This window comes from Barbus barbus (genome assembly GCF_936440315.1).
Source record: "Barbus barbus genome assembly, chromosome: 15".
Classification (NCBI taxonomy): Eukaryota; Metazoa; Chordata; class Actinopteri; order Cypriniformes; family Cyprinidae; genus Barbus; species Barbus barbus.
The window spans coordinates 14,442,031-14,455,736 of NC_136743.1; the positions used below are offsets into that span (position 1 = coordinate 14,442,031).

General features: G+C 35.4%; 1 protein-coding gene across 2 annotated transcripts in view; it reads left to right on the top strand.

Moving 5' to 3' along the window:
• LOC306881949 (catenin delta-2-like) overlaps nucleotides 1–13,706 on the top strand; it is a 75,544-nt gene that overhangs the window by 5,824 nt on the left and 56,014 nt on the right. For both annotated transcript variants that reach the window (XM_079436340.1, XM_079436339.1), the window contains exon 3: nucleotides 13,107–13,141. In XM_079436340.1, the coding sequence (XP_079292466.1) occupies nucleotides 13,107–13,141 (35 nt within the window). The remainder of the gene's footprint in view (nucleotides 1–13,106; nucleotides 13,142–13,706) is intronic.

The following is a 13,706-nucleotide window of genomic DNA, read 5'->3' on the forward strand; positions in this document are numbered from 1 at the left end:
CTCCTCAAGACAAATACAGCTTACAGACAAACAAGCTGCTCAAGGCCATAATAGAAGCTGCAAGTCAAATAACATGGTGCTCAAGTATCTAATCGGGGTTTGCATTGATCTTGATTGGTCTCACAATTCAGGGTCATTTTACTTTGTGCACGTTGTATCCCTTCGTGATGGTGTTACTAGCTGGTGTTGGATTTCAATTGCAGAACAATACTGATACAAAAGACTTCACTGACTATTATTTGTTATATATTTGTATATATATATTATTTGTTATAATATTTACTATAAAATATTTTTTTATAAGACAGCAAGCTGAAAGTCACAGCATCAGGAGAAGCACCGTGGGCTAAAGAGAGCACTTTCAGCATGTGACCCACTTGTTTAATGAAACATGGGTCTTTTCAAACAGCACTCCATTTTGAACAAACATAATACTGGCCTAGTTCTTCAGCTAACTGTCTGATACTCAGCAAAAACAAATCTCTGATTAGCCGATGTGTAAAATGCCTCTGCAGTCACAATGGAAATGCCAAGTGAAGTTGTCTCATTGTATCTAGCAGGACGTCCATCCGACCGAACCTCGGCACAGCGTCAAACATCTGCTGCTCTGAGTGAGGCCTTTGACTTGATACTAGACGTTCACTGTTGAGCCCTATCCTGTAGCATGGCGTTGTCTCACTAAACGCTGTCTGTCGAGCACAGCGAGGGAGTATTAAGCCAAAGCTGTTTGACTGTTTTCTTGCCAGATTTGTCCACCAGTCTCCTGTGAGCTCGGACTGCGCTGGCACTGTGTACGCATCTACAATGTGTGCCTTGAGGAGAGATAATGCTTTGTTGGCATGTGGTGTAAATAAGTTGTATTGAGGAGACAATGTGTTTGACAGCTCTAATGCTCTAAGCTCGCTGTAGTATAATGGCAAGCGAGAGCTTCTGTCCATACAGTAGGCAACGGGAAAATACTATTATTAGTATTCTGTTTGTAATGTATGTACATTATTTCAGCATTTTTCAATGCGCACCAACAAGTTTTTTATCTGTTTCTGCAGCTCAGTTGGTAGAGTTATGATGCTAGCTACAAAGCGTCTACCTTGATTGCAGTGTAATCTGCTTTAAATAAAAGCATTTTCCTAAATGTAAAAAGAAAATGCATGAATGTATTGTACATCTAGTATCAGATACCCACTTAGTTTAAAATTGCACATGAAAAGGAAAGAAAACATTGAAATGCTTGTCCATTGAGACTGTATGGAAATGCATTATATTTCTCTTTACCCTTGAAGAGGATACATTTATAGAAAGAAAGATGATGGACCAAATTCGCTGAACAGTTTTGTGTTCTGTATTTCAGTGTAAAAACTGCTGCGTATTTACTAACCACCAGCAATCTACTTTAACTAGGCTTTAAGTGAGCTGAAATAGCAGCGTGCTGTGAGTATGTAAATGAAGTCACATACAGTGTAGAAAAGTGCACTTTAAGCATAATGGCAAAGGCCAATTCAGGTGCCTGGAGCACTGTCTGGGTAAAGTATGTCAGAGTGTGGTAGTATTCTGGAATCTTTTCACTTATAGGCTACCCAGAGCCGGCCCAAGGCATAAGCGAACTGCTTAGGGCCCCGTGGCCACCAGAGGGCCTCCAAGAGTAGTCTACATTAAAAATTACCGTTTATTTTATCTTATATTCGTGATATATGTCAATGGACAGTGGTAATTATACAAAAGTGAAATATTAAATAATTAAATATTCTATGCATATCATTTGATTATTTCCATAGCGACGTGTCATGCAGGCACAATAATGAGCATTTGATAATATGCGCCGGACGCTGCCGTGTGGATCTGTCGGATTAACATCACGTAAATTCACCTATTTCTCCCAAAATACATGAAAGTAAGTGGTCAGTCAGCTGGGAGAAAAACAGAGTAAACTTTATGGTAAATGTGTAGCCTATTTGATAGGAATAAGCCATGTCGTCCATTAATTGAAAGGATTATTATTGCCGCTTTCCATAGAAATCATCGTGTTGCCTATAGCCTATAACAAACTAAATGTCTTTTTTTTTTTTTTTTTTACTTAACTGAAGTGTATTTAAATGCCTGAAACCTAAAATAAACTCTATTTAGTTGAAAACACTGAACAGTTATGAAATATGAAAAGCACAGAGCGCATCTTTCTTTTTATTTTTTTCGGAGCTCGTCTTTCTCTGGATCAAAGGGTTAAAATCAATGGTGTTTTGCGGGTGGAGAGGGACAAATTCAAAATGGGGGTTTTGTGGCACAAATCAGAGGTGCGTTTCTCAAAACCATTGTTAGCTAACTATGGTCGTTATTTCCACTGAACTCTATTTGTAACGACAGAACTTGCGACCATAATTGCTTTTTGGAAATGCCCCCCTGGTCAGATCAGTAAAAATTGCCATAACTTTCCTGGGTATATATTTTTGTAATAAAAATAAGCTTCTCCTCAGCCTACATTTTGCGTCTTTGCTATTATATTCCAATATCATTATGCCTCAATTAGCTAGATATAAATTAAGAGTTGTTGTTTTATATTTACAGATGCTCACTGTTGTGTTTAATATTTATTATAACAAAAGTATGACTTGTAATAAAAGTACAACTTCAATTAATATGTATGTTGTTAAAATAACATTCTGTTCTGTAAATGCATTGTCTGCTGGTTTATTCAGCTACTTTTCAGCACATTAAGTATGCCACTTAATACTTTAACCCCCGGTTTCTTGTTTCACAGACAAGGCTTAAGCCTAGTCCTAGACTAAAATGTAAATCTGAGCTATTTCAGCTGAAAGAAACTTGCATTGACTGATCTTAAAACATGTCAGTGCTTTTGTTTTGTCTTATGATGAACACCTGTAATGCTTTTTTTCTAAGGCTTTATAAAAATCACTTAAATGTCCTAAATGAACTATGGCTTAATCCTGGTTTAGTCTAAGCCCTGTCTGTGAAACCGAGCCTAAGACTTTGAATGTTAAAGTGAAAATTAACACCTGACCACTGTTGTAAATTTGCAACTGTTGCAACTGTTGTTCAAAACCACAGAAAGGTAAAAACATGCAGGCAGACAATGGTATGATGTAAGCAACACAGCTACAACAAACAAAACTGATAATGGGTGTGTTAGATTTATAGTGTGTGAATAATCAAGCTTTGACAATAAACAGTCATATTGGCGGCACCGAGGGGCCCCCAAATAAAATTCTGCTTAGGGCCCCATAAAGGCTTGGGCCGGCCCTGAGGCTACCCAACCAGTATCAAGAACAGAAATTGTGCATTATGAATTGCAACATTTTTGGGCCTGTTTGTGCATCATTTCTTAAGTGTTTCAGGTGCAAAAACAATGAAGGATATTATTTAGTTTGGTAATGGTTAGTGAGATTCAAGCTGCTTTTAGTAGATTGGCACAGGGTTATTATTGTTAAAGGGGACCTATTATGCAAAAATCACTTTTATAAGGTGTTCGAACAGTTTCCCGGCAGTTGCAAGATTCAAAACGTGAAGGTGCAGAAAGAATTCTGGAAGAAGTTTGATCCTCTGCCTCCGTCATGGTTTTGCTTTCTCGTGCCGGCTTGAAGTGTATATGACGTCATGTAATGCAGCGGCACTGCGCACGCAGAACGATCGTTGAATGACATCAAAGCACTGCAAGAGCTACAGAGAACAGATGCTCTGGATGCTTTTCGAATCACTCTCGCGGTACTTTGATGTCATAAGCTGATCATCTGCGCAGTGCTGCTCCAAATCGAACACAATACATTTCGCCCTCTGTTGGAATTACAAAGCGCTAACTTCTCCCCACCACCTCATAGGAAAAATAAAATAATGAAATAAAATCTCCCACCCCTACTTTCTAGTAGCCTATATAAAAGTATACTTTTAAGTATGCTTTAAGTATAACAGTAGTAAACTTTGAGTACACAACTAGTTTACATCAATGTTTTTAGCTAGTACTGCAACTATACTAAAAGTGAACTTATAAGTATACGGATAGTTTACTAATTAAATGTGTAATAGCATTTTTAGTACACTTTGAAGTATAGTCTCAGTAAACTACTAGTTTAGTAGTTTTATACTGCAAGTATACTTGTAAGTTTTCTTTAAGTGAACTTTACATCATACTTTAAGTATACAACTATATCCCTATTTAGGTATTAATTTGTATATATTTTGTTATATGAATATCTGACCATACTACACATAAAAAGAAAGAACATGGTATCTGCTTGTAAACAAAAACACTTCTAGCTTCATGCATTCTTTTTTAAACACTTGAATGTGGGTAAGTTTCACGAATAACAAATAAAGAAATTAACAACATTTTGAACAAAAAGCTGAAAAAAAGACTATGAATTGGATTCAGAATGATAATCAAAATGTAGATGGAGCCGATCAACACACCAAAGCGTGACAGTCATTATAACCTTTGGTCAACATTTTATTATATAACGTTACACAGTTTTGATGCTGTTTTATGTCTGATGATTGTGTTAGATTATATGCGGAAGCATCTGTTGTTTCAGTTTCTTCTTCACTTGTGTTTTTTTGGAAATTCTGTACAGAAGATTTGTACTAGTGCTCCCTACTGTATAACAATTAAAACACGGATTCTAGGAGCACAGTATAGCTCAAATATATTTAGACTTTTTCTTTTATTTAGACTTATTTAGACTTGAAGTATAATTCAAGTATACTTACATGTCAGTTTAAGTAAATTTCTGAGAAGTACATAAAGCCCATTTCTGAGAAGTACATAAAAAGTAGACTAAAAGTATACTTTCCCATTTTTAGTTTAAAAGAAGTATACTAATTGCACACAAGAATAAACTTTTTTAGTAAGGGTAGTTCACCCCAAAATGAAAATTGTGTCATCATTTACTTGCTCTCATGTTGTTCCAAACCTGTATGACTTTTATTCTTCTGTTGAGCACAAAAACGATACTTTGAAGAATGTTGATAATCAGACAGTTGAAGGTAGCCATTGACTTCCATACTACGGAGCAAAATTACTGTGGAAGTCAATGACTACTGTCAACTCTTTAGTTACCAACATTCTTCAAAATTCTTCAAAAATCCTCAAAATTCCTCAATCTTCTGCAGTTTAAATAAACCCATACAGGTTTGGAGTAACTTGAGGGTGAGTAAATGATGACATTAACTGAAATAAAAAAAAGAAATTCAGCTAGATGTCAATTTCTCATTTTCATTTAGTTCAACTTGATGTAGTGTTTCACTTGGCTAAAATAGCTAAAATTAAACTGAAATAAAATGAATGAATTTAGATTTAAAATGTCATGATAATTTATTCATCCCCATGTCATCCAAGATGTTCTTTCTTTCTTCATTCGAAAAGAATTTAAGGTTTTTGATGAAAACGTTCCAGGATTTTTCCAACAGGTTGAAGATCCAAATTATAGTTTCAATGCAGCTTCAAAGGGCACTACACTTAATACTTTCCAACATGAGTACATAATGCATGTAGTTGTGGACGTGCATTGCAGAGCCAGTGCAAGATAAGCTTTTGTGTTTAAAAAGTATACACATTTAAAAAAAAAAAAAAAAAAACATTTAGAAAATGACTGATCATTTCACTAGATAAGACCCTTCCTCGGCGGGGATTGTGTAGAGCCCTTTGAAGCTGCACTGAAACTGCAGTTTGGACCTTCAACCCGTTGGTCCCCTTTGAAGTCCAATATATGGAGAAAAATCCTGGAATGTTTTCCTCAAAAACCTTAATTTCTTTTTGACTGAAGAAAGAAAGACATGAACATCTTGAATGACATGGGAATGGATAAATTATCAGGAAATTTTAATTCAGGAGTGAACTAATCATTTAAAGTAAAATACTGAATTTTATTTATCCACACAGTCAAAGTTCCAATGTTGTTTTAAAATGTCCTCTTTCATCCTGTTGAACCTGTCTAGAACTGGGATTGGGTTAAGGACAGTGGCAGAAAGAAGACCAGTAAGAAACCTTCCCATCTGCCTGTGCACCCAGGGTGTCTGTGCTCAGACAATCCCTCTCCATTCTTACAGGATATTAAGCATATTAAGGGTGTCTGCTGCACTGGCTGACTCACTCTAAGTGTCTCCCTATACAGTACAGTGAATACAGAGCATATTGATTTAGCAAGAAATCTGTCAGGCTTAAGGGTGATGAAAGCTTCTTCTGCCACCATGTTCAGTTATAAACCCGGACTGCTTGATTTTAGCCTAACTGTAGACTAAACTCAGCCTGGTGATTGAGAAACAAGGATATTGTCTGCATCTCAATTACTGAGGTGACCCTGCAATTATTATATTGATAGATAACTAGGTTATGCTGAATGCAAATGACTATTTGGAAGAGATTTATAATATTGTATAACAGATTTGGATTCAGATATAGCTGAATTGTTATTGAAATGTCATACATTGTCATTTATCATAGTAATTTTATCTACTAAATCTTGTGTTATCATTTAATGGTAATGTTTTGGCTTTTAATGTGGTTCTAGTGTATTCTTACACAGAGGAAATTTATTTCGACTATATTACATGCCTGTCAATGGCAGCGGAAGTGTCTAGGCAGCAACACATACTTGATCTGCCTTGTGACAAAGCAGCACACTGCCGCCTAGCTTAACTAAGACAGCCAAGCATAGTGTAGATCTCAACCACTGAGCTTCCCCACATGTGACATCACTCACGCTGTCAGTCTAATGACCCACCACATCCTCAGATACACTCAAAATAACACTTCATCCTTTTAGAAAGTACATTTGCAATAGGAAATGTGTGACTGATCCTGTAATTGCTCAGGCTAACTGCTGTTGTCTTAGCCTCATGACAGCACACTGGGGTTAAATCAATGTTTGTCTTTTTTTAGCATTTAGAATGTTTCATTTATTTTTTAATTCAAATGAGTCTGGAAACTCCTTTTGAAATACTGCAAGTGGAAATGTAGTGACCTTACCTAAATTTACATTACATTACACATTTTAGGTAATATAATCAGATTACTTTTGATTTATTAACTCGTTTATCACATTGATTTAAATAGCATTATCTTGTACCATAATGATGTAAAAAATGCAAAGAGTAAGAAAACTTGTTCCATTCATTGTAATTTACAACATAAAGTGCATGAAACATTACATCACATCAAGGTTTCCCAAACTATTCTTCATAAAGGAACTGCAGGGGGGTTGTGAGTTTAATGAAAAGGTGACAATTAATTAAATCATAAAAAAATAAAATAAATCATTTTAAAACAAACTTTAAATAAAACACTTACTAAAAATATTAAATATTTTTATTTACCTGCATGTGATCATTAATCAACATCAAAGAAACCGTGAACATGCAAATGTGATACTTTATTATTGAAATTTTTATTTTAAAATCTCAGGGGTACTTAAAGCAAATATATTTGGTGAATAAGGTTTAGATGACAAAACGTTTTGGAATGCCTGCACTACATGTAACTCTATAATAACCTGAATATGTGCATTTTTATTAGTTATAATTAATAATACATGGTTAAAAAAACATGTTTTCTCAACTTGTTGTTTTAAGTTTATACAACAAAAAGTTGAGAATCTCCTACAAAAATAAATTGAGAGAACTCGGAAATCTGCAAAAAGCTGCTTGCCTTAATATTTTAAATTGGTTCAACTTTTTTTTCAACTTTTTTTTTTTTACAGAGTGCAGAGTAATAATTCAAATAAAAATTAATGTGCAATGTTCAATGTTGCAATGTTGAACCCCTTCTTAAACCCTTCTTATTTTTGTAAATCCAGTGGTCAAATGCTGTCCCCACCTGACTAATGACTGATCTTTGTGTGAATGTCCACAAAACTGGACTATATATACATATATAATATGTATATAATCACTAGGCTAGTTTAGAAAGGAAAATGTAAAAGAAAGAATTAGAGAGAATCAATTAATTATTCACACAATAGCAATAAATTATTCATATGTAATCATAGTAACTGTAGTATGATTACGAGTATTTTAAAATGTAACTTACTCTAATTACAAGTACTTAAGTTTTGGAATCTGATTACGTAATTCAGATTACATGTAATCAGTTACTTCACAGCTCTGACAATATATATATTTATATATATATACATACACACACACACACCATGGTATTCCATATAATTACTACAGTTACCAAGTTTTGTACCACAGTTAGTGTTACTATATTAAAACCACTATAAATTTTCATGAGGCAGTTTCCAGACGAGAGCCATTTTGAGCTAGCCTGGGCTGCAGAGGTGTCTGGGGACTCATGTTTATGTTGCTGTGATTTGTAGTGAGAGTATTTTAGATTCATGCCATTCATAGTAATACACTGTAAAAGAGTGTTTGCCATCACAGAGCAGCTGTACAGCATCTGTGCCACACCAGCCATTGCCTTCTTATCCACTGACACAATTCTGCTGTGAGAAAGACAGCCATGATTCAGCACTTCAAGAGGGGCTCTCTCATTACGGGATGCTCTCTCGCACTGGGATTGAAATGTATTCCTCTCTGAGGACTGTGTTGCATCTCTTTTGATTTGTAGCGTATCGTATATATCATCTCACGAAGAGTCCAAAAGCCCACACAGGATTGTTTCTGCTTTCCTCTTGTCCTTGCTAAACTGACTTTTTATAGTCTGTAGGAGTGCTTCTATTGGCAAAATGACTTAAATTTCGATCTATTCCTCATAGAAGGATATCGTATAGTTTCAGAAGACTTGGAATATGGTACTTTTATAGTACTTTTAGTCACTTTAGAGTTTGACAGCTCTTATTCTCATGCATTATAGGGAAAGACGTGGACAGGATAATCTTTAAAAAAATCACAGTTTGTATTTCACTAAAGAAAGTGAGTCAGAATTTACAATTTACAGATTGTTTCATTTTTTGGGTGAACCATCGCTTTAATCTTGGAACCCTAATTGATTTAATATCAGTTTCAGTCTGTCTAGCTGAAACGTTACACGATAAATTGCTCTGTATGTTATATCTCACATACAGTACCAGGACTAACAAGGGCTATTTTAGGCCCTCTCATATGGAGTTTAATAATGGGTGGCCTGGCTCTTACGGACAAGTGCCTTTGCTCCGCACTCATTAATACAATCACGTGAAGCCCTTTCACATGCTCTGTTGGACAGCATGGCTTATACAACACACTGAAGACATGGGAAAGTAGTTAGCCTGACCCCCTCGATCAAACACATGTGAAAATCACCGGTTAGATTTATGCGTGTAATCTGAATTTCAACACAAATCAGTTTGAGGTGACATTCTGCTTTCTGAGTTACTGTATGGTGTTGTTTACATTTAAATTTCTTCTTCTTTATATAATATATATATTTAGCTTGAAATAGCAGGCAACCTCTCTTTCTGGATGGCATGTGTCTGTCATTTTGTCTGTCAATTGGGAGGCACTCATTGACCCCCAGTGATTTGGGGCCGGCCTCCTCCTCTCTCCCTCCCTCTTTCACTCTTTTCACATACGTTAGCAGGGAACAAAAGCCACTCTCAGCTTTGTTCCAGCTTTTCATAGCACACTTTCACTCTTTCACACCAAAATCTCGGCTTTCTTTCTCCTATGACGATCCAAGGCAAACAGGCTGTAACAAACATACACAAAAAACTTTTAGTATTACTGCAGTTTAGGCAGCTAGGTGTTGTAATGCAGGTTAAGATTTAAAATTGTTATTGTGTGTTTGTGTATGTATGTATGTATATACACACACATGCACATTTAATGCATTAATGCATAAGAGAAATAATACAATTAAAACCATACAGATATGTCTAGATTTTTAAGGTATATTTGATGGACAGAAAGAGAAAAAAATAAGTGTTTCAATATAATTTAATGCTGTTAAATGTGTATATATAAATGTTTTTAATGCAGTATTTGACATTTGACATTATAATACACATGCATTTGATGGCATTACGTTAAAAATTAATTAAATTATATATCATTTATTTATAATAATAAATTCTTTACCTGTTTTTCATTTTTATATATCTCTATATTTGTCTTAATATAATTTTGTAGATATATAGATAAATACTGTAGACAGACAGACATCAAGGAAGATATTTATTAAAAATATATATTTATTTTAATACTGTTAAACGTATATTTAAATGCATTTAAAACAGTTAATAATTTACCTATTTGACATTTATACAACTGGTTTAGAATGGATTTATAAACCTAAAGTTGATTCTGACTGTTTAATATAGCATTGCACATGTACTGTCCCTAGATATTTATATTTAATGCCACATTCAGCTGGTCTAGAATGGCCACAAGGGATGCTTTAGTGTTTAACAAGAAGACCCGTTTGAATGGGGAATGAGGAAACTCATTACGCAATGGGTAGGATTAGGGTCGTGGGGTAGATGCGTATCAGGTACGCAAAAACTGCATATTATATGCACGCCAACAAATTTGGTCTCATACGCGAAAACTGCTTTTTATATGCACGCCAAACACGTTCATACGCCATTTTTGCATATCAATACCACGAGTTTTCATTTTTATTTGGTGTCCTATTTATACGCATATACACGCCAAAGTCCATTTTTGCATATCAATACCACGAGTTTTCATTTTTATTTGGTGTACTATTTACACACACTTTAAACTGCATTGAATGGATGTGTTGAATAAACTGTTTTTGTAAGCTATACCAGAATTTGTCATACTGCAAACAACAAAAGAGAAATAATTCCCTTAAATTAAGGTGGTGTTTAATTATCACCTAAGCTAAACAGGTAGGAAATATCACCTTTGAGCACCGTTGAAGGCGCTCGTAACAATTCAACAGGTGTCAGGTGAGATTATTCATTGATTTACCAGTGTTAGCATTGCATTTGTTTGAAGTTCACGCCCCTTTGTTTTTTGTTTATCTGACCATGATCTAGTGAATAATTGTAGAACAATATGTAGATGATTACAATTAGCCAGAACGGAGGCAAAGAACACTAACTCAGTGTGCTAATTGTAATGGCCCAAATCACATTGCTCCAAGTGTTTCAGCTAATATGTTGAGTCAATATGGAAATGGAGCACATAAAGAACAGTGATTAACTACTGACCACACAATGACCCACAGCTGTGATTGCCTCATTTGTCATGTCATTATTCTCAAGTTAATTATCTTGGGAGAGAAAAATATCTTCATCCTAAAAGGCTTTAATGATCCCCATGAATACAGGCTCATTCTGTGCTATCAATGTGATGTTATCTAGCGAGACGTCTTCGAGAGCGATATCACAATTGTCAGTCTTATAGTGTACTGGAAATTGAACGACAATTTCCAGCCAATGGGAACAATTAGTTTTTTTTATTTATTTATTTCATGTCGTTGGCTCTCATAATCATATCTCACAACTGAATCTGTGTTTATCTACCTTGCGGGACTTATTTATTTATTTGTTAGTAATTACCTGACATATTTAGCCAGTAATTGTCTTTTATAGGGAGTTATTAGGATGAAAACAGTTAATGCTTGTTTGAAGGCAGGTCGACTCACCCATTAAAACGGGGGTTCGGGTAAAAATGCCTTGTGGCTCATCACTGTTGCTCACTCTCTGGGAGACTGTCTCTGTCTAGGCATTGTTCGTGGAAGAATCGGTGATGAATGGGTTTCAGGAGAACAACGCCGTGGCCCTATTAACATGTGGCGTTTTGTTTTCTTCTGCGATTCGTCACCCTCCGCACAAACATAGACAGCCCCACAAAATGAATCCTTACACACTCGCCGGAAGAAAATCAATAGAGTGATTTAGCAGCTGCTGTAAGCCTCCAAGGACAATGGGTAAGCATTTAGCCTCCTGATAGCGTTATGGGTAAGGCAGGCCGCTATTTACCGTGCGGTGGCAAAGCCGGTCATTGATTAGGGGTATGTGGCTCTACGTTCTTCCTCAAGCCTTCATTTCCACCCAATCCATAATCATCATAGCCACTGTTTGTGTGTTCTACAACGGAGATGATACTTCATTGATCAGTGAGTTATGTGAGTCAGAAACTACGCAAATAGGTTTATGAACTTGATGGGTAAACAGTTACAGTTAGTTTATGGCAGCCAAAGTATTTAGCAACACCACATGGTCAAAAGTTCACTACCGTTTAAAAGTTTGTCGGTTAGAATTATTTTTTTAGAAAGAAGTCAGTTATCCTCACTTGTTATCAAAAAATACAGTAAAAACAGTAATATTGTGAAATATATATTTTTGTGTATATTGTGTTTTAAAATGTCCTTTGTTCTTGTAATGGCAAAGCTGAATTTTCGCCAGCCATTACTCCAGTTTCCAGTGTCATATGATCCATCAGAAATCATTCTAATATCCTTATTATTTCTTGTTATTATCAATTTTGAAAATATGCTTAATATTTTTGTGAAAACTGTGATACAATTTTTTCAGGATTCTTGATGACTAGAAAGTTTAAAAATACAGCATTTATTTGAAATTGAAAATTATAAAGGTCTTTACTTTTACTTTTGATACATGTAATGGATCCTTGCTAAATAAAAATATAAATTTCTTAAAAAAATAATAAAATAACAACAGTATGTGGACGCCCACATTTAATTAGAAGATTTGTCCATTTTACTTACACCCTTTACTAACAGGTGCATAAAATCAAGCATACAGCTATACAGTTTCCTTAAACAAACATTTAAAGTAAAATAGGGCCCTTTTCTGTCAGTGTGACATGCTCCTGTGCACAAAGCAAGGTCCATGAAGAAATGGTTCACTGAGTCTGAACCATTGAACAAATTTGGGATGAATCACGAGCTAGAGTCCATCGTGCCTGACCTCACTTATGCTCTTGTGTCTGCTTTACCAGAAAATTGGAAGCTTTTACAGAAGGCCAGCTCCCTATTAATGCCCATGATTTTGAAATAAAATATTCAACAAGCACATACAGTTCAGTATAGGTGCACAGACTTGTGACCATGTAGTGAAGGTATAAATGGCTAGTTGCAGGTGTAGGATTGTAACATCAGGTAAAAGGTTGTTGTTCACTTCAGTGTTTGTGTTGATGATGCATCTAAATCTGTTCTATCCTTTATCTTACAGTTCTGCAGATGAAAAGTTTCGCTGGAACAACCAAGGTAACTGGACTGTTTTCTAGCTAAAAAGTGAATTTTCTTGCTCTTCAGCCCATTGTTTTGGAATCCATAACTGAAACCTTACAAGAAGGTGAATGTTGCATGAAGAGCACCTTTTCCAATGCATTTTGACAGTTGTCATCATCTAGCAGCCCACGTGGTAAACCGTGCATGTCAGAGTGAAACATGTTGACTTTTGACTTTATTGATTGTGCTTTAGCAAAATGTTAGCCAAAGATGACAACCTCTGCCTTCCAGAACATAAAACACTGAGGAGAGGCTGAGATTGAAGAGCAAGAGCAGTGCAGCCCATAAATGATTCATGAGCTTGCGGTAACGCCACACTCTTTAAAATACTGGTCTCTTGATGAAGCATCAAAGCAAAACCAGATTAAGCATCTCATTCGCATTCCTGGCATAAAAGTATTGTCACAATGTGTTTTTGAAATATCTAATTCAGAAGTACAGATTATGTTATTTTAAATCTTAAAATGATGCAGATCGGTGTGGCTTTATTTGCATAGTAGAAAAGTGATTTAAATAAATCACTGATTTATTTATAAATATA